The sequence below is a fragment of the Lathyrus oleraceus genome, chromosome 5 (assembly GCF_024323335.1).
Source record: "Lathyrus oleraceus cultivar Zhongwan6 chromosome 5, CAAS_Psat_ZW6_1.0, whole genome shotgun sequence".
NCBI lineage: Eukaryota > Viridiplantae > Streptophyta > Magnoliopsida > Fabales > Fabaceae > Lathyrus > Lathyrus oleraceus.
In genome coordinates this window covers 508360591-508386503 of record NC_066583.1, presented here as the reverse complement: position 1 = coordinate 508386503, position 25913 = coordinate 508360591, and the positions used below count along the sequence as shown (strand labels likewise).

The following is a 25913-nucleotide window of genomic DNA, read 5'->3' as shown; positions in this document are numbered from 1 at the left end:
TATTTGGAATAAAGATATTAAATGCGCATATATTTTTTGATATTTTTTTATATTTAAGGCTAAAAGCTTTTGTTTATATATATATATATATATATATATATGGAAATGAACTCCAATAAGGTCCGCCAGAGATGGTGCAATTTTGTTTTTATTCATTTATTGCATGCAACAACGATGCATGAATTTCATAAATGGTGTTGCAATTTGCAAATGCTAGTTGTTGAAAATGTAATGATTTTCTAATGGACCACATGCTTAGGTTAATATCTACCTAATTCAATTATTGCAATCAAGATGTGGCTAAAAGTGAGTATATGTAGTTCTCTGAAAGATGTAATGGTTTTCTTATAAAATGAGTGCTAATTCATCCAGGTTTGTGTTTCGCATAGACTTCTAACATAAATTGTTAACTATATATTTTCATGGTAAACAAATCAAGTAAAAATGACTTTTATGAAAAATTATTCGAAATAGATTCAAATTTAAATGATATCTTAAAATGTAATGATTTTCTATAGGACCACATGTTTAGGTATACTACTACCTAAATTCAATTATTGCCATTAAGATGTGGCTAAAATTGAGTATATGTGGTTCTGTGAAAATGTAATGATTTTCTATAGGACCACATGTTTAGATATACTACTACCTAAATTCAATTATTGCCATCAAGATGTGACTAAAATTGAGTATATGTGGTTCTGTGAAAATGTAATGATTTTCTTAGAAAATCAGTGCTAATTCATCCAGGTTTGTGTTTCGCATAGACTTCTAACATAAATTGTTAACTATATTTATATTTTCATGGTAAACAAATTAAGTAAAAATTATTTTTATGAAAAATTATTTGAAATAGATTCAAATTTAAATGATATCTTAAAATTCTGATATCTAACAAATTATATAAAAAAAATAAAATATTTAAAATAATATTTTAAAAATTTTAAATTAATTTTAAATTTTAATTTTTTTAAATAATTCTTTGTAAATCTTTTTTAACAAAAGTATATTACACTGTAAAAATATTTTTTTTTAGAAATGCTGAAGCAAACTAGTCTTATAGCACTAATTAGCAAAATAGTGAGAAGAGTTATCCTCTTCTAATTACAATTACAATTGAAAACACCCTCAAGGTTCTTCTATAAATAGATGGTTGCTTGGGAGCTAAGATAACACTTGCAATAACTAAATTCTAACATACCATAACTTTTGTTATTTCCAATGTCTAGAACCATATTTGATAGAGATGAATCTATTGAAGAAGATAACCAACTTAGCCAAGAAGTCAAGGAAATGCTTATTTCCCTTCCAAGACAGAAAGGTTGGAATACACCTTATACTTATCTATTCCATGGATTTTGGTTTAATCCAAAAGAAATCCAAGTCTTAAGAACTTTCCAAAATCACTTCCAAGCTAAAGATAGTGATGTGTTTGTTGCAACTGTTCCAAAATCAGGCACAACTTGGTTGAAAGCTCTTACTTTTGCCATTATGAATCGCCAACACCATTTCATTTCCTCCAAAAACCATCCTTTGCTTAGTTTCAATCCACATGATCTTGTTCCATTCGTTGAATCCAATCTTTATGATCAACATGACAAAATTCCTGATTTTTCCAATTTTCATGAGCCAAGACTTTTTGGTACACATATTCCTTTTGATTTATTGTCAAATTCAATTAAAGATTCCAATTGCAAGATAGTTTATATTTGTAGGAACCCTTTTGACACTTTCATCTCTAGTTGGAATTTTATCAACAAAGTTGAACCACCTCCAACGCCTCCATTGAATTTAGAGGAAGCTTTTGAAATGTATTGTAATGGGTCATTTGGGCGTGGTCCATTTTGGAAGCACATGTTGAGTTATTGGAATGAGAGCAAAGAGAGACCAAAAAATGTTCTTTTTTTGAAGTATGAGGATATGAAAGAAGATGCCAAGTTTTACTTGAAAAAATTGGCTGAGTTTTTGGAATGCCCTTTTACTTTGGAGGAAGAAAATGAGGGTGTGATTGAAAATATCATAAAGTTATGTAGTTTTGAGAAAATGAAGGAGTTGGAGATAAATAAGATAGGAACATTTCAAGGATTTGGAATGAAAGTTGATAATAAGCTCTATTTTAGAAAAGGTGAAATTGGTGATTGGATTAATTACCTTTCACCTTCAATGGTTGAAAAATTATCCAAAATTATCGAAGAGAAATTAGGTGGTTCTGGTCTTAACTTTAGAGTTAAATAATGTTGCTATAGGAAGTCTTTAATTAATAAAGTTGTCAATCATTAGAAGCTACAATGATGTTTGTTATGTGTAACACAATGCTTTTAGCTATTCATATGCAACAACCATGCATGAATATCATAATTTGTGATGCAAATGCTTTTAATGTATTTCCTTTTCATAATAAATAATAAAAGAGTCTTAGTTGCACTCAATTCAATTCTATATACATAGTTTTCGAAATTCCAAGAATGCTTTTTGTTATGGCTAGAAGTAACTACATGTTGTTATGTAATAATTTGCAAGAATATATCCATCTTCTGCACTTTGAGTTTTTTTTTTTCATTTTGAGTATGAAACTATAAAAGTGATTGAACATCATATGATTAAGTTAGTTAGAGTTTTTTTTCTCTTTTATGTATTATATGATTATTTGATTCGGTTTTATTGTCAAGTTGATGTCTTAAATGAAAACATATATTTTTTTTTTGAAATTTTACGGTGTTGGTGAATGGTTGTGCAACCAAAAAGATTAGCATTCCAAGGAGTTTTAAATAAGTTGATCATCTTGATCCTTTCTATTTCCTATTAGTGGTAGAAGGGTTTATTGGGATGTTAGTAGGGCAGTCGAGTTGGATATTTTCTTTAATTTTAGGATTGCATTATCTGATTTGTCGGTCTCTAATCTTTCGTATACAGATAACATCTTAATCTTAGTTGATCCTTCAGTAGAGAATTTGTGGACTATCAAGGCTATTCCCAGGGTTTTAACCTGTCATCGAGGTTTAGGGTTAATTTTCCGAGAGTAATCTAATACGAGACCATGTGAATTTTGTCATTTTGGATTATGTGGGTCATTTTCTCAATTTTAAGCTTTATCTCATTCCTTTTTAAATAATTTGGATTTTTTTTTAGGGTTTGTAATATCCCATATATCTTTAAGTTCTCTAAAAATTGTTAATTTGAACTAATAAAATAACTAATAAACTTAGATTAACTTAATTAATATTATTTGAAACTGATCATTATTAATAAGTATAAGAGAAAATATTTTAATAATATTAATAATTAATCGATTGATATTAGAAGACAAAATTTCAGTTAAGATATTTTCTATAGGACCACATGTTTAGGTTAATATCTACCAAAATTCAATTATTTCCATCATGATGCGGCTAAAAGTGAGTATATGTGGTTATATGAAAATGTAATGATTTTCTTATAAAATCACTCCTAATTTTTCCAGGTTTGTGTTTTGCATATACTTCTAACATAATTGTTAACAATAATTTCATTATGAATAAATTAAGTAAAATTTAGTATTTATAATAAAAGAACTAGAATAAATTATTTAGAAATATTATAAAACCAAATAAAATAAATATTAAAAATAAAGTTCATGTAAAAGAAAGATTAAACTGATAAAGTCTAAATATAATATCGTAATAAAGTTTAAATAAAGTAATTTTTAGAGACATTCTAATTATTTACTGTATAAATATCTCGGAGTCAAATTTTAATTTATCTGAATTGATAGTTTAATTCATCGATATCAATTTGGATAAAGAGGAGATTTAAAGCCATTACAATTAGAAACAGTTCCATTTAAAGTACTCTAAAATTCTTCAAACTATCTTATCTTGCAGGTTATTTCAAAGGGACATGTTTTTTATAAGGACAATAATTTTTTATGCTGCCCATTAGTTCTTATCGATAAGTTAAGCCTAAGCAATTGAACGGTAAAGATGCAAAACATGATATTAGGGTTTGATAAAATTTATCATCTGATGAAGACAACCAAATGAAACATAACTCAAGTCTTATCTCAAGTGAATTTCTACGCCAAAAACTGGAATAGACAGCGCTCCTTAGAGGGCGCTTTATTACAAAAGCGCACTCTAAAGTGAAGAGAAAAAATAAGGAGCATACTATTGGAATAGACAGCGCACTTTAGAGGGCGCTTTTGTAACAAAGCGCACTCTAAAGTGAAGCGAAAAAATAATGAGGAAATGGAGGGACACCAATAGAGGACGCTTTATTGAAAGCGCCCTCTAAAGTTACCCTTAGAGGGCGCTTTTAAAAAAGCGCTCTCTAAGTCCATGTACATTTCCAGTTTAGAAGGCGCTTTTGGAAAGCCTTAGAGAGCGCTTTCAGAAGCGCCCTCTTAGGCCCCCTTTAGAGGGCGCTTTTTTTACAAAAGCGCCCTCTAAGGTCCCCTTTAGTAAACATTAAAATTATAACATATACTGCATGTCTCTTTATTTTCCCTCTCTATAAGCTATTTCGTTTACGTAACTGGGTTTTCTCTCTACTGCGATTACTCTCTACTGCGATTACTCTTGTCCTCCGTTCGTTCTCCCTCCCTCACCGTCATCGTCGCCGTCGCCTTTTTCTGCTGCTGCGTTCACGTTCACGTCCACCGTCACTGTTCACTTTCTTCTCCATCGTTACCGTCACCTTGAAGGTATTTCTCTTCTCCATCGTTACCGTTCACTTTCTTCATGTGTTTGATTAGGGCATTTTCTAAACTTAGTTTTACATTTTGTGCATTATGTTGATTAATGTTGTTTAGGGCAAACTGAGTTTTTTATTTCTGATTGAAAACTGATATCATTTGAAGTGTGTTTGAGCTTGTGCTTGGAAGTTTGATGATTATGGATGCAAGTTTGTTCATGTTCCAAACACCATAAGTTTGCATTGGTCTTTTGCATGCAGTAGGTGTGTGTGAGTTTGTATTCAATAATGATAAAAAAAGAGAGTTTAGATTGTTGTAACATGAGAGAAATGGAAGGTATATGAATGTGTTCACGTATTGAATCATTGTCTTACTTGGGTCTTATTGAATCATTTCTATATTACAGATAAAATGGTTAACCAAGACGATACCCATGACGCGAATGAATCACGTAACAATGTTGAAAAAGAAATCAAACGAGGATTGACTGTTATGAAGTCAATCATTCGTGCAAGAGACAAGGGTGTAAAATTTGAAGTACATTGGAGTGCTGAAGACCAACTAATTGAGCCTAACGGTTCAATGTTGGCAAGTTACATTGGTTTCCTTGTTCGACAACATATTCCGATTACATGTGATAATTGGAGAAGTCCGGACTTGAAGGTTGGCAAAGAAAAAATATGGTCGGAGATACAGGTACTTACCATATATTGTTATATGTTTTTTTTGTTGACTATTTGTTGACCATATATTGTTATAATATTACTTTATAATAACACACTCCATGTGTATGTTTTTTAGAGATCCTTTCACATCGATGAAAGCCGGCAAAAATATTGTATTCAATTGGCCGGAAAAAGACTCCGAGGATTTCGATCCTTTTTGTCCAACAAATTTCTCAAGGATGAGGAAGGAAAATTTGTTGAAGCAGAACGGCCAATGAAGTATGCCGAGATTATTTCAGCCGATGAATGGGATAACTTTGTCGCCAAACGAAGAAACGAAAAATTCCATGTAATGTCTATTAATTATGGTATTATACAATTGTTAAGTTACTTGGTTCTAATATGCCTTAAACTTTTTTATCCAGGAAGTAAGCGACATAAATCGGAAAAGGGCATCAAAACCCGCGTATCCGTACAAAAAAGGGCGTACGGGATATGCACGGTTACAACAAAGAATTGTGAGTATATTCAAATACTATGAGCTTATACATTGTCACAATATGTTATAATTGATGATCTTATAATCTAATTCAATGTGTAGCTAGCCGAGGAGAAAAGTGACGCAACATCTCTTCCGGAGCACGTATTATGGAAGGCTGCTCGGGTTGGGAAGGATGGGGCTGTCGTTGAAGCGGTCCAAACTGTTTATGACGAATGTGTAAGTATATGTAACATTATTTCTTTAATTATATCGAAAATTTTGTTAGACATATAATTCATTTTTAATCTCCTCTAATAATATTTCAGGAGACTTTATCCCAAACCTTACCTTCAACCGAGGTCCAGGATTGCAGGAGCGTACTTAGTCGAGTACTAAATGTTCCTGAGTATTCCGGTTGTGTGAGGGGTAAGGGTTTTGGTGTGACTCCGTCGTCATTTTATAAAAAACCAAAAACAAAAAATCCTACCAACAAAGAGGTGATGGAGACCTTGGCGGAGTTAAGGGCACAAGTACTCCAACTGCAAAACGAGAATGCAAGGTATAGAGAGGAAAGGTGCGCCTCCGAGGCAAAAGATACTAGTGACCGAGCTAGTATCAATTGTCAACCGAAATTTCCCGAGGTAATTATATATGTTATTATGAAATTAAAATAGCACTTTTTTACTTGACACATATACACGTTAACAATAACATTTATTATTGGTTTAGGGCATTTCACCTTGTCAGCTGTATCTATCGTCACCAACTTATCGCATGGTTGGCAAGGGAAAAGTGCACAACACTTCGGGTGAATTACTTCACCATAATCCCCTCCCGGTGGGATATATGAAAGTTTCGGTTGACCTTGTATTAGATACCGACGTGTAACACCCCGATAAAAATAAGATAATTATTTAATTTAAGTTAATATTATATTTATTAATTTAATTAAATAACTGGAATTATTGGATTATTATTATTATCATTATTATTGGAATAATAATTATTGGAAAATATATATAAGTTGGAAATAAGAAAAAGAGTCCCATTTGGAAAAGAAAGGGTTTCACGTGAAAAGCAGAGAAGCGGCTGAAAAGAGGAAAAAGGGCAAAGAGGCAGAGCAAGAGGAAGAAGGTTGGAGAAGAGAAAAGCTTGAAGCTTAAAGATTCGCCGGATTAACTCAGGTAAGGGGGGTTTATCGTCGTTTAATGGGTATTATGGGTTAACATGTAATGAGTAGTGATAAACCGTTGAATTGACCCTAATTGGGATGTTGAATGCTGAAAAATTGTGTTGGATAAGTTGTGTTAAAGCTGTAATTGAATCTGTATTTGTGTGAGTTGTGATTTCCCGAACGTATAGCTTTTTACGGAATCGGAATCGGAGGTCCGGAAGTCCTCCAACGGCGGAAAATGCGGAGAATTCTGCATTCTGCTTCGTGTTAGTGCAGGAAAAGCTTTCTGTCTTGCGTTAACCGGTTAACCCAGGGTGTTAACCGGTTAACACTGTTAGGAATTGTGAGGTATTGCTGTTTTGCTTGCGTTAACCGGTTAACCCAGGGCGTTAACCGGTTAACACTGTTGTGAGTTGTGAAAATATTGCTGTTCTGTCTGCGTTAACCGGTTAACCCAGGGCGTTAACCGGTTAACACTGTTGAGTTTTGCCAGAAAGCGTGTTCTGTGTTGCGTTAACCGGTTAACCCAGGGCGTTAACCGGTTAACACTGTTGGAAAAGTGAAAAAATTAATATTTGAATAATGTGTGCATAATTGGTGTTTGGCCTATATTGGCGTATGATGTAATAGGGATTAATTCCCGCTGTTTTGAGCAGTATAGGTATTAGTGGAGTGTGCTAATACTGTGATTAATTATTTGACATGATATGATGTTTTGATGCATGTGTTGATGATGTATGATGGTATGCATAATGCTGTGAATGTATATGTTATGTATGCAATTGTGAATGGACTGTTTATGGCTTAGAGTGTGAGCATATGTCCATTGTGGATTATTGTTGATGATTTTGCATTGCTAGGTGATTTAGCATGCATATTGTGGCCTTTATGGTGGTAGCTAATTCCCATAGTGAGGAATTAGTGAGTTAGTCATTATGGACTGTTGTTGATGTTTGCATGCTAGGTGAATTAGCGTGCATAGCATGGCCCTTGGGGTGGTAGCTAATTCCCGTGGTGAGGAATTAGTGAGTGAGTCACTAGGTCTCAAATGAGTGGGACTAGTGGGCTTGGTAGCCGTATCTGGATTTGATCGGTGAGGTGAACTATATGTTCACGAATAGTCGGTACCGCATGCATGGAGTCTCATTGCATAATGTATGTATTGTGTATAATATGAATGGATGTGTTCCAATATTATACGTGTGTTTTGATGTTTATGTTGAGCATGATTGTGATGTTTGAGTGGAGGTTGCCGTTACCGAATGTGTGATATGATTAGGGTGATTAATGTGTTATTTACTTAGCATTATATGATATTTTATAATGCTTATTATATCGATTGAGGAACTCATCCTTACAACTATTTTTCAGGTAACGAGCAGTGATTGAGTAGAAGCTAGTGCTTGGAGTCTAGTGTAGTCTCCTTAGTGGGTCATGCTCTGATAGATGTAACATCGGGACGGGATGTTTTACCTTGTTGAATAATTTTACATGTAATGTGTTACATGTTTTGCATGATTGATTTGATTTCTATCCGCTGCGTATTGTGCAAATGCTTTATGTTTTGAATTAATAAAAGAGCATGACAGTTATTATGGTGAATGGTGTGAAATGATTGTGTGACACCCTTAATTGCATAATTACTCTGATTGATATATTGCTATTTTAATTAAATATTTGGGGTATTTTAGAAGGGTGTTACATTAGTGGTATCAGAGCATAGTCGGTCGAGTCGAGTCGTAATTATTCTGTTCCCCTGTACGTGATAGGTGTTGTATAACCCTATCAGTACTTATTGTTTTATCTTGTTGGGTTCTCAGAATAGAGATGGCTGGAAGAAGTAGAGACGATGCTGTGATTGCTGAGGCTCTGGGTATGCTGGCTGGAGTACTTGGGGGAAATCCGAATGTTGTGGGAATGGGAGCTGCCCGTCAACTGAGTGAGTTCCAGAAGAACAATCCTCCAATGTTCAAGGGAGCATACGATCCAGATGGCGCTCAGAAGTGGTTGAAGGAGATCGAGAGGATCTTCCGAGTGACTGAGTGTGCCGATAACCATAAGGTCAGGTTCGGTACGCATATGCTGTCAGAGGAAGCAGATGATTGGTGGGTTGCTACCCGCACTGAGTTGGAATCTGCTGGGAATGCTGAGATCACTTGGGCTGTGTTCAGAGAGAGATTCCTGAGGAAGTACTTTCTAGAGGATGTCAGAGGAAGGAGAGAGATAGAGTTCTTAGAATTGAAGCAGGGCAATCGGTCTGTTACTGAGTATGCTGCTAAGTTCACAGAGCTGTCGAAGTATTACATTCCCTATGATGAGGCTGCTGGAGAATTTTCAAAATGCGTGAGGTTTGAGAACGGGTTACGTCCCGAGATCAAGCAGGCTATTGGGTATCAGCGGATTAGAGTGTTTTCTAATTTGGTCGACTGTTGCAGAATGTTTGAACAGGATACCAAGGCCAGAGCGGAAAGCTATCAGCAGAGGGTTGATAGGAAAGGCAAGAATCAGAATGATCGTGGGAAACCGTATGCAGCTGGCAAAGGTTTCCAGAGACAGAGTGGGATGAGGAGACCTAGTGGGGGAGACTCCAGTGCCCCTGCTAAGTGTTATAGATGTGGTCAGGCTGGACATCGTTTCTATGAGTGTACCAGTGCTGAGAAGAAGTGTTTCAAGTGTGGCAAAGGTGGTCACTTGGCTGCAGAGTGCCGGTTGAAGACTGTGACTTGTTTCAACTGTGGAGAGGTGGGTCATATCAGTCCACAGTGTCCTAAGCCGAAGAAAGAGAATCAGTCGGAAGGCAAGGTCTTTGCTTTATCGGGTTCTGAGACTTCTGCAGATGATTGTTTGATCTGAGGTACGTGTTATATTAATGGCTTTTCTCTTGTAGCTATTATTGACACTGGTGAGACTCATTCCTTTATATCTTTGGATTGTGCTGTGAAACTTAAATTAGAGATATCTGAATGCATGGAAGTATAGTGATTGATACTCCTGCGAAGGGTTCAGTGACTACTACTTCAGTTTGTTTAAATTGTCCTTTGAGTATTTTTGGTAGAGACTTTGGGGATGGACCTAGTGTGTCTTCCACTTGTGCAGATTGATGTTATTCTGGGTATGAACTGGTTGGTGTTTAACCGAGTCTATATCAATTGTTTTGATAAAACTGTGATCTTTCCTGAGATTGAGGAAGGAAAGAGTTTGTTTCTGTCAGCAAGGCGGGTGAATGAGGCAGTAGCAGATGGGACAGAGTTGTTTATGCTGTTAGCGACTTTGGAGGCTAAAGATAAACTGGTGATTTGCGATCTAGCTGTGGTGTGTGATTTTCCTGATGTGTTTCCTGAAGAAGTGAACAAATTACCGCCAGAGCGTGAAGTTGAGTTCTCGATTGATTTGGTACCTGGTACTAGGCCGGTGTCGATGGCTCCGTACCGTATGTCTGCTGTTGAGTTAACTGAATTGAAGAGTCAGTTGGAAGATCTGTTGGATAAGAAATTTATTCGTCCGAGTGTGTCACCGTGGGGTGCACCGGTGTGGTTGGTTAAGAAGAAAGAAGGTACTATGAGGTTGTGTGTGGACTACAGGCAACTGAATAAAGTGATGATCAAGAATCGGTATCCTTTGCCGAGGATTGATGATTTGATGGATCAGTTGGTTGGTGCGAGTGTGTTCAGCAAAATAGATTTGAGATCGGGGTATCATCAGATACGTGTGAAAACTGAGGATATTCAGAAGACTGCTTTCAGAACAAGGTATGGACATTATGAGTATTCTGTAATGCCTTTTGGTGTGACTAATGCGCCTGGAGTATTTATGGAGTATATGAATAGGATTTTCCATCCGTACCTAGATCAGTTTGTTGTGGTGTTTATTGACGATATTTTGGTATATTCGAAATCTGAAGAAGAGCATGTTGAGCATTTGAGAGTGGTTTTAGGAGTTCTACGAGAAAAGAAGTTATTTGCTAAACTTTCAAAGTGTGAATTTTGGTTAGAAGAGGTTAGTTTTCTTGGTCATGTGATTTCAAGAGATGGTGTTGCTGTTGATCCTTCTAAGATAGAAGCGGTATCTAAGTGGGAAGCTCCGAAGTCAGTTTCTGAGATAAGGAGTTTTCTTGGTTTGGCTGGTTATTATAGGAAGTTCATCGAGGGATTTTCTAAGTTGGCGTTACCGTTGACGATGTTGACTAGAAAGGGGCAAGCGTTTGTTTGGGACTCAAAATGTGAAGAAGGTTTCCAAGAGTTAAAGAGAAGGTTAACTACTGCTCCTATTCTGATATTACCGAGTCCATCGGAACTATTTGAGGTTTACTGTGATGCTTCATTGTTGGGTTTGGGTGGTGTGTTGATGCAGAATAAGCAGGTTATAGCTTATGCTTCGAGACAACTGAGGGTTCATGAGAGGAACTATCCGACACACGATTTAGAGTTGGCAGCTGTGGTATTTGTTCTGAAGTTATGGAGGCATTACTTGTACGGGTCAAGATTTGAGGTTTTCAGTGACCATAAAAGTTTAAAGTATTTGTTTGATCAGAAAGAGCTGAATATGAGACAGAGGAGATGGTTAGAGTTTCTGAAGGATTATGACTTTGGTTTGAATTACCATCCGGGTAAAGCAAACGTAGTGGCTGATGCATTGAGTCGGAAATCATTGCATATGTCTATGTTAATGATTAAAGAATTGGATTTAATTGAACAATTTAGAGACTTGAGTTTGGTGTGTGAGAGTACTCACAATAGTGTTAAACTGGGAATGTTGAAGTTAACGAGTGGTATTCTGGATGAGATTAGAGAGGGTCAGAAATCCGATGTGCTTTTGGTTGATAAGTTGACTCTAGTGAATCAAGGTCAAGGTGGTGAATTCAGAGTTGATGAGAATGGTGTTTTGAAATTTGGTAATCGGGTGTGTATTCCGGATGTTACCGAGCTTAAGAAGAGTATTCTTGAGGAAGGACATCGTAGTGGTCTGAGTATTCATCCTGGAGCTACGAAGATGTATCATGATTTGAAAAAGCTATTTTGGTGGCCGGGAATGAAAAGAGAAATTGCGAGTTTTGTTTATTCTTGTTTGACTTGTCAGAAGTCGAAGATTGAGCATCAGAAGCCGTCTGGGCTAATGCAACCGTTGGCTGTTCCAGAGTGGAAGTGGGATAGTATCAGTATGGATTTTGTTTCTGGTTTACCGAGGACAAGTAAGAATTTTGAAGCTATTTGGGTGATTGTTGATAGATTGACAAAATCGGCTCATTTCATTCCGATCAGAATGGATTATCCGTTAGAGAGATTAGCCGAGTTGTATATTGAGAAGATTGTAAGTTTGCATGGTATTCCGTCGAGTATTATTTCGGACAGAGATCCTAGATTTACATCGAAGTTCTGGGAAGGTTTGCAGAGGGCTTTGGGAACTAAGTTGAGATTGAGTTCTGCATATCATCCGCAGACTGATGGTCAGACTGAGAGGACGATTCAGTCACTGGAGGATCTTTTGAGGGCTTGTGTTTTGGAAAAGGGAGGTGCTTGGGATTGTTATTTACCTTTGATTGAGTTTACCTACAACAATAGTTTTCATTCGAGCATTGGTATGGCACCGTTTGAAGCTTTGTATGGTAGGAGATGTCGGACGCCTTTATGTTGGTATGAGTCCGGTGAGAGTGCTGTGGTTGGACCGGAGATTGTTCAACAAACTACGGAAAAGATTAAGATGATTCAGGAGAAGATGAGAATTGCTCAGCGTCGTCAGAAGAGTTATCACGACAAGAGAAGGAAGTCACTTGAGTTTCAAGAGGGAGATCATGTGTTTCTTCGTGTCACTCCGATAACTGGGGTTGGTCGAGCTTTGAAGTCGAAGAAGTTGACACCTCGATTTATTGGTCCTTATCAGATTTTGGAGAGGATAGGGGAGGTAGCCTATCGTGTCGCTTTACCGCCGTCACTTGCGAATTTGCATGAGGTTTTCCATGTGTCTCAGTTGAGGAGGTACATTCCTGATCCGTCGCATGTGGTCCAAGTGGATGATGTACAGGTGAGAGATAACCTGACTGTTGAAACATCACCTATGAGGATCGAGGATCGAGAGTTGAAGCAGTTGCGGGGTAAAGAGATTGCCTTGGTGAAGGTAGCTTGGGGAGGACCAGCAGGTGGCAATGTGACTTGGGAACTTGAGAGTCTGATGAAGGAGTCTTATCCTGAGTTATTCGCTTGAAGTATGTTTTCGAGGACGAAAACTCTTTTAGTGGGGGAGAGTTGTAACACCCCGATAAAAATAAGATAATTATTTAATTTAAGTTAATATTATATTTATTAATTTAATTAAATAATTGGAATTATTGGATTATTATTATTATCATTATTATTGGAATAATAATTATTGGAAAATATATATAAGTTGGAAATAAGAAAAAGAGTCCCATTTGGAAAAGAAAGGGTTTCACGTGAAAAGCAGAGAAGCGGCTGAAAAGAGGAAAAAGGGCAAAGAGGCAGAGCAAGAGGAAGAAGGTTGGAGAAGAGAAAAGCTTGAAGCTTAAAGATTCGCCGAATTAACTCAGGTAAGAGGGGTTTATCGTCGTTTAATGGGTATTATGGGTTAACATGTAATGGGTAGTGATAAACCGTTGAATTGACCCTAATTGGGATGTTGAATGCTGAAAAATTGTGTTGGATAAGTTGTGTTAAAGCTGTAATTGAATCTGTATTTGTGTGAGTTGTGATTTCCCGAACGTATAACTTTTTACGGAATCGGAATCGGAGGTCCGGAAGTCCTCCAACGGCGGAAAATGCGGAGAATTCTGCATTCTGCTTCGTGTTAGCGCAGGAACAACTTTCTGTCTTGCGTTAACCGGTTAACCCAGGGTGTTAACCGGTTAACACTGTTAGGAATTGTGAGGTATTGCTGTTTTGCTTGCGTTAACCGGTTAACCCAGGGCGTTAACCGGTTAACACTGTTGTGAGTTGTGAAAATATTGCTGTTCTGTCTGCGTTAACCGGTTAACCCAGGGCGTTAACCGGTTAACACTGTTGAGTTTTGCCAGAAAGCGTGTTCTGTGTTGCGTTAACCGGTTAACCCAGGGCGTTAACCGGTTAACACTGTTGGAAAAGTGAAAAAATTAATATTTGAATAATGTGTGCATAATTGGTGTTTGGCCTATATTGGCGTATGATGTAATAGGGATTAATTCCCGCTGTTTTGAGCAGTATAGGTATTAGTGGAGTGTGCTAATACTGTGACTAATTATTTAACATGATATGATGTTTTGATGCATGTGTTGATGATGTATGATGGTATGCATAATGCTGTGAATGTATATGTTATGTATGCAATTGTGAATGGACTGTTTATGGCTTAGAGTGTGAGCATATGTCCATTGTGGATTATTGTTGATGATTTTGCATTGCTAGGTGATTTAGCATGCATATTGTGGCCTTTATGGTGGTAGCTAATTCCCATAGTGAGGAATTAGTGAGTTAGTCATTATGGACTGTTGTTGATGTTTGCATGCTAGGTGAATTAGCGTGCATAGCATGGCCCTTGGGGTGGTAGCTAATTCCCGTGGTGAGGAATTAGTGAGTGAGTCACTAGGTCTCAAATGAGTGGGACTAGTGGGCTTGGTAGCCGTATCTGGATTTGATCGGTGAGGTGAACTATATGTTCACGAATAGTCGGTACCGCATGCATGGAGTCTCATTGCATAATGTATGTATTGTGTATAATATGAATGGATGTGTTCCAATATTATACGTGTGTTTTGATGTTTATGTTGAGCATGATTATGATGTTTGAGTGGAGGTTGCCGTTACCGAATGTGTGATATGATTAGGGTGATTAATGTGTTATTTACTTAGCATTACATGATATTTTATAATGCTTATTATATCGATTGAGGAACTCATCCTTACAACTATTTTTCAGGTAACGAGCAGTGATTGAGTAGAAGCTAGTGCTTGGAGTCTAGTGTAGTCTCCTTAGTGGGTCATGCTCTGATAGATGTAACATCGGGACGGGATGTTTTACCTTGTTGAATAATTTTACATGTAATGTGTTACATGTTTTGCATGATTGATTTGATTTCTATCCGCTGCGTATTGTGCAAATGCTTTATGTTTTGAATTAATAAAAGAGCATGACAGTTATTATGGTGAATGGTGTGAAATGATTGTGTGACACCCTTAATTGCATAATTACTCTGATTGATATATTGCTATTTTAATTAAATATTTGGGGTATTTTAGAAGGGTGTTACACGACGCGCTTCTACCATTACCTGACGTTGTTTCAGAGACAACGTTGATGCGAGAAGCAGTCGGATCCTTTGTTGGATGGCCGTCAGATCTAATTTTCCCAGATGCCGAGGTATATATGTTCTAAATGATTATGAATCTTTAGTATTCACATTTCAATTCAGCTACAATTATGATATTTAATCAATCCTTATTACATGGTAATGTTAGACTCCTACAAGACCCACGCATAAAGCTGGTAAAGGGATTTCAAGACGCATCGAGTCGGTTGCATCTCTAAAAGAGGTACAAATATATATACCTATTGAATTATATACGCAACGATTCTATTGCATCACAAAAAGTCATGATTTAATTTATATGAATTTTTAGGTTCCCGGTCGAAAGTTGAAAAAAGCTGGTAACGATATTCCTCCAACGACGTCCGGGACAAAATCTCAAATTATGATGCGTCTTGAGAAAATGGTGAATGAGTCCGATATTATGCACGGGGCCATTCGTAGTATAGATTTTGATGAAGGTGTTTTCGGAGCTGCTCATTTCGAAATAATTGCAAAGGAGGACATGCAACAACTTTTTGAACACGACGAATTGGGCATCGCTGTCATTCATACATACATATGGTACTCCGATCAATCTATAATTTACTTAGTTGAACAATTTATTTACACATTTCAATGAGTAGTCTAATGTTTATTATGTTTCTATTTAAGGTATATGTATGTAACATTGCTGCGGGGAACTGAATTGTGTAACCGTTTCAATTTTATTGCTGCTTCCCGTATCAACGCAACGTTAATAACGAAAAATCCAACATCCGTAAAGAATGATCTAGTCGATAGATTCATGGCGGCCGGCGATAATACTACACCCAGTTTGTATTTTTTACCGTTTAATTCTGGCAACGGGTTAGATTTTCTTTCTAATGATTTCATTCTAATCTATGTATATCTTTTACGTAGAAAATTTTCATTCATCTAAATTTTTGTTTTATTTTACAGTGGTCACTGGGTGTTGGTTGCTATGGATCTTTCGAGACTAATAGTGTATTATCTCAATTCGTTATCGGGTGATTGGAGTAAATATCCGAGTATGAAGAAGACGGTTGACGCGTAAGTGAAATTCCCCTAAATATTCGTGTGTATTTGTATATTTAATTATGTCTGTCAGATTGATCTCAATATACGTTTTTATTTTGTTAGGGCAATAATAAAATTTAGATCGAAAAAGAATTATCGCAATAGGAAGGACATTACCTGGATCAGAGTTCAGGTATATATTAAGTATCTTATTTTTGCTTATAATAGTGTTTGTTTTTTTGCTTATAATAGTGTTTGTAAGAAATTAACTATATATATATTGTTTGTTTTTCTGTGTAGTGTCCTCAGCAAAATAATTCGGTCGATTGCGGATTTTTTGTATTGAGATTTATGAGAGATATCATTGCGTTAAATCGTATAGACATCCCAAAAATGGTATGGAATAATAACTTAGGGTTTATTTTAATATTATCGGATATTTCATCTAATTTGTTACTAAATCATGAATATGTTTTATTCTCTTAATTGTAGTACTTTGAGGAATACAAATCTTACTCAAGAGCTCATTTGGATGAAATGAAGGATGAATTGTGTCAATTCATTGTTGATCAAAGAATCATATAGCTAGGTTGTATATTGTTGTACATATATGTATGGAATGTTGTTGTTGTATGCTGTTGTTGTATATATGTTGTATATTGTTGTTGTACTTTTACTAAATCATGAATATGTTGTTGTATATTGTTGATCAAAGAATCATATATTATGTTGTATATATGGAGGATTAATGTTGTATATAAATGGATTCATGTTGTATATATCAATGGATTAATGGTGTATAACATTGGATTAAAGGATGAAATCAATATGAATTTTACACTTTTGCAGCATGCGAACAGGTTACCAATTAAATATCCACTGTTTTTCAAACAAATTTTTTTAAAATAACTAACACTTTAGAGGGCGCTTTCTATAGGAAGCGCCCTCTAAACATTTTACATTGACAACTTTAGAGGACGCTTTGTCCAGAAAGCGCCCTCTAAACACTTTACATTGACAACTTTAGAGGGCGCTTTTTCCAGAAAGCGCCCTCTAAACACTTTACATTGACAACTTTAGAGGGCGCTTTTTCTAGAAAGCGCCCTCTAAGGTGTCCCTTATGGACCACTCCAGAGGGCGCTTTTTTCTGAAAGCGCACTATAATGTGGCCCTTAAAGGGCCACTTTAGACAGCGCTTTCTCCAGGAAAATAAAGCGCTGTCTTTACCTATGTCAGCGCCACTTTAGAGGGCGCTTAAAAGCGCTGTTATATAGGCCAAAATAAGCGCCCTCTTTTCCCTTATTTGGCGTAGTTAAGCAAATATCTATAAAAAAGAAAGTATTTGACAAAGCTTTGAAGTATAAGAAAGTCCTATCTTGATTAATGTGAGTGAATACTTTGTAAAACATAAGGGCATTATCGTAAAAATGCATGGGTAAACCACACACACGAAAACAATTTTGAAACAGATTTTTCTCAAGATTTTATTTTAATAAAATACCTTGACGTCATGTCAGACGAGTTAGGAACTGTCAGAAAAGATACAAGCAAATTTTTTCTCTTACAAATTGATTAACACCTCAATTTATTAGAGAAGTTCAAAATTACGTCCTAATCGATTAAGAAATTGCCTTAATGGCTGGTAACAACTACATATCTTTCCTTTCCGTTTTTTAACTAGGTAATCGATTAATTTGAAGTCAATCAATCAATTGGTATATATTGTCAATTGATTGACAAGTCAAAATTGACCTTAAAATGTTTTCCTTTTTCAGCCACCTTTAGCCTATAAGTAGATGTCTCTTTCCACATTTCAAATCATGTTTCATTTCACACTTCTTACTTTCTCTCTAAAAAATCTCTTTTGTTTACTTTATCTCACAAAGAAGTTAGTCGAAGTACTTTTCGAGAAAGTTTTTTTTTCTAGTGAGGAAGTTGTAATTCTGGAATGCTAAATTTGTAAGTTCACCAAATAACTTTTGTTTATACTTTGGTTGAACATTTTATCCACATATGGATTATTTGTTTGGTTTTGAAGCTAAACCTTTAAAAAGCTTAGGTTTGGGATATGTGTGATAAGTCTCTTGTTTAGGTTCGAGATTAGCCCGTGATAAAATCTCACAGATTCTTAGTTAGCCCGTGATAAAATCAAGATTAAGTTAAAACATAGCCCGTGATAAAATCAAGATTAAGTTAAAACATAGTCCGATATTAAAAACTTGTTTCGGTTTGAGATCATCTCGATGGTAAAATCTCACAAGTTATTGGTTAGCCCGGTATAAAATCAAGGTTTAGGTTCGAGAGCTCATTCTGCTGTTAAAAGTTATCAAAGTTTGTTTGAGGTTTGAAGACTAACCGCTCCAATATTCTTGTGGAAAAGAGGCTAACTGCTCTGAACCACCGTTTGTAAGGAAAATTCACCACTTCACTCTATAGTTTACTATTTGGTTAGAAGTTAGGCATAAATTTCATTTTTCCTAGTATAAGGGGGATCGGAAATTTAATCTACTAAAAAAAAATTAAATTTTATTGGATACTCTGAAAACAATTTTATGTGAAAGTAAATTTATCAGAGTCCGAATTTGATTAGCTTTTATTGTATCATATTCTAACATCACGACTTGTATCAACTCTGGTGTTATTAGTTCTTTTTTGGTGCAAGTTGGTTTAGTGTGAGCAAGAAACACTTTACGTTTTGATTTTTCTATTTTGGCTTGATCATCATAGGATGATCATTTTGTAAGAGAGTTTAAGTTGGCTTACTATTGTGAAACATGGAGATAAGGATATATTTGACATACTTAATATTATGTTGGATGAGATGGTATCACGAGGACAAACATTTGAACCATGATTTTGCACGAGATTACATAAATAGGTCATTGTTATAGGATACTCTTTCTTGAAAAATCATGTATTTGGTATGTGCATTAACAAAGGCTATGTAATAGTTAAAGTCATGACTAGATCAAAATGGGGGATTCAACCTATACGTCAATGCAAATTAATTCAAAGGAAGAATTATAAACATTTGATGACATAGATGCATAAAGTCTGTTAGATTTTCTTAAGAAACAAAATTTTGAAAACTCTAATGTATATTTATTTGATGTGGGTATATTACATTGTTTAAGTACACTTTTGAAGGAAGAAGGGGTTGGCATATATAAGCCTTGAATGCCATAGAGAGCTAGAACTATATTTGCTTGAATGAACTCTCTTATTACTAGATCTAGCTGCTCTAGAATTTGAAATAAATGATTTTAAAACAAAAGAGGATATGTCATGACTGTTAGAAATTAAGGCAGATCTTGATGTATCTATAATAAGCTTGGAAAAAAAATATAGTCCATCGACATCAAGAAATCCCTCAATTAGAACTTTCTTTGTAATTTGAGATTTCACATGGTATTTATCATAATAAAGTTCATATATCACAAGGGTTTCCTCAGAGAATTTTGAAAATAAACAACATGTTTCTTGTGATTGAGGGAACATGTAGGATATTGTCGAGAATTAAAGTATTATTAGGATTCGTTGGAGTTTAAGAATGAATCCCGATTAAAAGTGCACAAGAAGATGAAGAAGATGAAGATCAGTTACATATAGAGGGAGGGAGAGACAAAGAGAGAGAGAGAGAGAGTGGTTCAACATGTTTGTCCTTGTTTGTTCCTACTCAACTCTCCGATAGTTTCCCGATTAAAATTTGAAGTCTTCCAATATGTTTGTCCTTACAAAGTATTTTAATACAAGCACAAGATTCAAGATGTTGCAGGAAAATTAAACAATCTTTTATAGGAATCTTCTATTCAAATGTTTACAATGTTTGAAATTGATATCGACAAGATTTTCACTCGATCATTACTTCCGCCTTCTAAATTTAAGAATTTTACTTCATGCGTTATGCGTCAACTTATCCTAAATCTTACCGGTTTCTTGTCTGAGTCCAAAGAAAATAGAAACTTTAGCTTTGTCTGTATGAATTTCCACACAATTTTATTGAAGTAATCTTGGAGAAAATAAACTCCTTCTTTTTCACAGTTGGATTGTCAATCTCAGTCATAACCACACAGATGACACCCTGGAATATTCAAAACTTCAAAAAATGTTAATCACAAACGAACTTCATCACACAAATCTCACACCCAAGATAGAGAAGTTAAACCAAATGACACTGGTAGAAGCTAGAGGTCGAAGAAGAATAGAAAAGAAAAATCCATGATTCATATCAACACCTCCATGATTCGAGTCAAAAATTTCTTTTATTCGAATCAAAAATACAAAAGAAAAATCTTGTTTTTCAAATTCAATTTTTGATTCGAGTCATCATTTTTCACATTCAAATCGTAAGTACATAATCAATTTATGATTTTCACATTTAATTAATAATTCGACAATCCTAATAAATCACATTCAATTTATGATTTTCAAAAAAAAGAAGTGATGCATGGGACAAATAAATTATTCAATCTATTAAATCATCTTTTATATAATTAAAACACTCACTACGCCAAAAACTGGAATAGACAGCGCACCTTAGAGGGCGCTTTATTACAAAAGCGCTCTCTAAAGTGAAGCGAAAAATAAGGAGCAATAGACAGCGCACTTTAGAGGGCGCTTTTGTAATAAAGCGCCCTCTAAGGTGAAGCGAAAAAATAAGGAGGAGATAGAGGGACAACAATACATGGCGCTTTTTAGAAAGCGCCCTTTAAGGTTATCCTTAGAGGGCGCTTTTACTAAAGCGCTGTTATAAGTCCATGTGCATTTCCAGCTTATAAAGCGCTTCTGGAAAGCCTTAGAGAGCGCTTCCATAAGCGCCCTCTTAGGCCCCCTTTAGAGGGCGCTTTTTTTCCACAAGCGTCCTCTAAGGTGAAACGAAAAAATAAGGAGGAGATAGAGGGACAACAATACATGGCGCTTTTTAGAAAGCGCCCTCTAAGGTTACCCTTAGAGGGCGCTTTTAATAAAGTGCTGTTATAAGTCCATGTGCATTTTCAGCTTATAAAGCGCTTCTGGAAAGCCTTAGAGAGCGCTTTCATAAGCGCCCTCTTAGGCCCCCTTTAGAGGGCGCTTTTTTTCCACAAGCGCCCTCTAATGTCCCCTTTAGTAAACATTAAAATTATAACATACTGCGCGTTTTGTTATTTCACTATCTGTTATTTTCGTTCTTTTTCACGTTAGGGTTCTAAGGCGTTTTCCTTCCACCTCTGTTAGATCTATATTATTACTGCGCGTTTCCTCCTTCTACCAATCAAAGGTACACGCTTTGCCCAATTTCTGTTTTATGTTATTGCTTTGTTTTAGCTTTGCCCAATTTCTGTTTTATGTTATTGTTGTCTATGCTACGTTTGTTTCGACCATGATAGCGCATGCAATAGGAAATTGACGGTTGGTTTTTAGTGACCATGATAGCGCATGCAATGGGACTACATTACCCAGTAGTTAGGGTTATACGACCTATGAACATATGATTTTGTGTCAACACCAGTATCATTAGAAACCTAGGTCCGAATGTGTTTGAACTCTTCTGAAATTGTTTTTTGTTTATTCTAATTAGTAATGGATAATACATGGATGTCTTCCAATCGATTGTCGAGAGAGTACGAGAATGGGGTATCAGAATTCGTTAAGTTTGCCGTTGCGCACGCCGAAGACCCCAGTAGAATGATATGTCCTTGCTTGGGTTGTTGTTATGGGAAACGGGTTAACGCAGTTCAGTTGACATCGCATCTAATGAGGCATGGAATTGATCGAAGTTATACATGTTGGAATTTGCATGGTGAGAAAAGTAACGAGAATGTTGAACCGGGGGATAGTACGACCTATGCCTCAAACTATAGTGGCGCAGATACATACGATTGTGATCGAGTTGAAGAGATTGCAGAAGCACTTGAAGAAGATCTTAAGGATTGTCCCGAAATGTTTGAGAGGTTGGTAAGTGATGCAGAGAAACCTTTGTATGATGGTTGCACTAAATTCACAAGATTGTCTGCGGTATTAAAGTTGTACAACTTAAAGGCGGGCAATGGATGGTCGGATAAAAGTTTCACAGAGTTATTAGCCCTTTTGAAAGATATGCTTCCTGAGGATAATGTTCTTCCCAATCGAACATATGAGACCAAAAAGATGTTGTGCTCTATTGGCATGAGCTATGATAAGATACATGCATGTCCAAACGATTGCGTTTTGTTTCGAAATGAGTATGCATCGTTAAATGAGTGTCCTAAATGCGATGTCTCGCGATATAAGAACAAGTTGTCTCCAGCAAAAGTCTTGTGGTATTTTCCTGTTATTCCGAGATTTAGACGCATGTTTCGTAGTGAAACCGATTCAAGACACTTGACCTGGCATGCAGATGAAAGAATTATAGATGGAAAGTATCGACATCCGGCAGATTCACCACAGTGGTTGAAAATTGATAATGATTATCCTGAATTTGGAGAAGAATCAAGAAACCTTCGCTTGGCATTATCTACTGATGGAATGAACCCACACGGTATCCAGAGTATCTCACACAGTACATGGCCTGTGATTATTATGATTTATAACCTACCTCCATGGCTATGTATGAAGCGTAAGTACATGATGTTGTCTATGTTGATTTCTGGACCTAAACAACCAGGGAATGATATAGACGTGTACTTGAAGCCCTTAATCGAAGATTTAAAGATTTTGTGGGAGACCGGTGTGGAGGTTTATGATGGATATAGGAAAGAAAGTTTCAACTTGAGGGCGATGTTGTTTGGCACAATTAATGATTTTCCAGCATACGGAAATCTATCAGGGTATAGCATAAAAGGTCAATGTGTGTGTCCTATTTGTGAAGATAAAACAGATTGGAAGCGCTTGGAGTTTGGTCAGAAGAATGTCTTTCTCGGTCATCGGAGATTCTTAAATTCAAATCTTCACTACCGTGGATGGAGAAAGGCGTTCAATGGAGAGACAGAACAAGGCAGAGCTCCACCTATATTGACGGGTGATCAAATTTTTGAAAAGGTGAAAGATTTGGATACTCAGTTTGGCAAGCCTTTTGCCCACACACTTGTCAAAAGTGGGTGGAAGAAGAGGTCAGTTTTTTTTGAATTGCCGTATTGGAAGTCCTTGTATGTGAGACATTTTCTTGATGTTATGCATATTGAAAAAAATGTATTTGAAAGTGTTATTGGCACGTTACTCAATATACAAGGAAAGTCTAAGGATGGCCTTAAGGCAAGAAAGGACTTGATAGCGATGGGAATAAGAACTGAATTAGGACCCTTGAAGAAAGGAAAACGAACATATCTACCTCCTGCTACTTATACTCTATCTAGAAAGGAGAAAAAAACATTGTGTAAGTTTCTAAGTGAAGTTAAAGTTCCAGAAGGGTACTCTTCAGATATTAGAAGACTTGTGTCTATGAAAGACCTCAAGTTAAAGAGTTTAAAGACCCATGATTGCCATGTTATAATGGAACATTTTCTCCCAATAGGTATACGTTCTATTCTTCCAGAAAAAGTAAGAAGCTCTATAACTAAGTTGTGTTCTTTCTTCAAGTCAATTTGCAGTAAGGTGATCAATCCTGCGATCTTACCAATGTTGCAAAAAGAAATCGTTATTACTTTGTGTGAGCTTGAAATGTTTTTTCCTCCATCATTTTTTGACATAATGGTACATCTAGTTGTTCATCTTGTGAAAGAGATACAATTGTGTGGACCAGCTTATATGAGATGGATGTACCCTGTTGAATGTTATATGAAAATATTAAAAGGGTACGTGAAGAACCGAAGTCGACCAGAAGGTTGTATGGTTGAAAGATACATTGTTGAAGAAGCGATTGAGTTTGGTACTGAATATTTGTCTAATGTTCAGTCAATCGGACTCCCCAAGTCTCAGCTTGTCGAAAAGAAAGAAGGAAAAAATCTAATTGGAAATAAAATCGTGGCAGTATCAAGGGTCGAACGGGATCAAGTGCATTTGTATGTTCTGCACAATGAGAATGAGGTTGAGCCGTATGTTGAAATTCACAAGGATGTTCTCCGAGGTTTAAATCCCAATAGAAATGAAAATTGGATAGTACGAGAGCACAATCGATGTTTTATACCTTGGTTTAAGAATCATATTTATTCAAAGTATTATTCAGATCCCGCTTCAATAACAGAAAGGTTGAGATGCTTAGCATATGGTCCAAGTTTCCATGTTTTTTCTTATAGCGCATACGCGATTAATGGATACACATTTTATACCAAAGAACAAGATGATAAAAGTACTATGCAGAATAGTGGTGTCACCGTGGTAGCTGAAGCAATGCACATATCAAGTGTGAAGGACTTAAACCCCAAATTTGCAAATCTGTCATATTTTGGTGTTATCGAGTGCATTTGGGTGTTTGATTATGAGAAGTTTCAGATTCCTATATTTGGTTGCAAGTGGGTTGAAAATAATAACGACATTCGAATGGATAAGTCAGGATTTTTGCAAGTGGATCTTAATAGGGTGGGATACAAAGATGAGTCTTTTATTCTAGCCTCTCAAGCTAGACAAGTGTTCTATGTCAATGATCCGAAAAGTACGAAATGGTCTATAGTTCTTTTTTCCAACAAAGTAATTGATGAAAACACTGGAGATCAAGGTGATATTGATGTTGAGATTGAATCGTTTACCAGAAATGATCAAGATGAGAATATTATATCAAATGATTCATATATTAGAAATGATCATAATGAGGGTATTTGGATCAATCCAACCGTCCGTGTTGTTAAGAGACATGTAGAACATATTCCAACCAAGAAAAGAAAGAGAACTTAGTGAAAAAGGTACAGGTCAAATGATTTTAATTGTTTTCTTTATTACAGGTAAAATGACTTTTATGATTTTAATTGTTTTTACGTTTGTCATCTGATTTTAATTGTTTTCTTTATTACAGGTAAAATGGCTATTATGAAGTCAATCATTCGTGCAAGGGGCAAGGGATACTCGAAAGTATCAATTGATATTTGTTTAGATGGAGATGTTCCATTGTCGTCAAGCCTCATTCGCGTAGATGATGATGCTGGATATTTGAAAGTATCCCTCTACGACAATGGAACATGTCCATCTAAACAAATATCAATTCTATCTTCAAAAGATAAGAGACCAAAAATATAAGGGGATTACGCAGCAAATCGAGTCAGTTGCATCAAAAAAAAAAGGTATAAACACAATTATATGATATTTATGCATAGAAAATGTTAATTCTTGATCTTATACATCACCTAACTAATTTTATGATATTTTAGGTTCATGCTATTGATATTGAACAAAAAGAGGTTGTTGCTAAGAAGACTGCTGCTAGCAAAAAAAACATACATCTCAGAGATGCTTTTGCTACTTAGTTTTATTTCTTTTTAAGTTATGAATTGGTTGTATATTTAGAATCTTTAGAAGTTAAACAATTATATATCAGTGGATTGTTGTATATGTATGGATTGTTGTATATAAGGCTTGTTGAATGCAATGTGTGAAAAAGGGCTTCAAATTATACAGTTTTGGGTGTACTGCTTCAATATACAGGTTGTCTAAAATAAATAAAAAAATATAGCGCTTTTTAAAAAAAAAAATTTAAATAACCACCCACTTTAGAGGGCGCTTCCCAAAAT

At 35.8% G+C, this 25913-nt stretch overlaps 1 protein-coding gene across 1 annotated transcript; it reads left to right on the top strand.

Moving 5' to 3' along the window:
• The first annotated feature begins 1163 nt into the window (after positions 1-1163).
• LOC127085871 (cytosolic sulfotransferase 15) lies at positions 1164-2429 on the top strand. The gene has a single exon (XM_051026428.1). The coding sequence runs from the start codon at positions 1222-1224 to the stop codon at positions 2233-2235; it is 1014 nt and encodes a 337-aa protein (XP_050882385.1). The 5' UTR covers positions 1164-1221; the 3' UTR covers positions 2236-2429.
• Positions 2430-25913: the final 23484 nt, after the last annotated feature.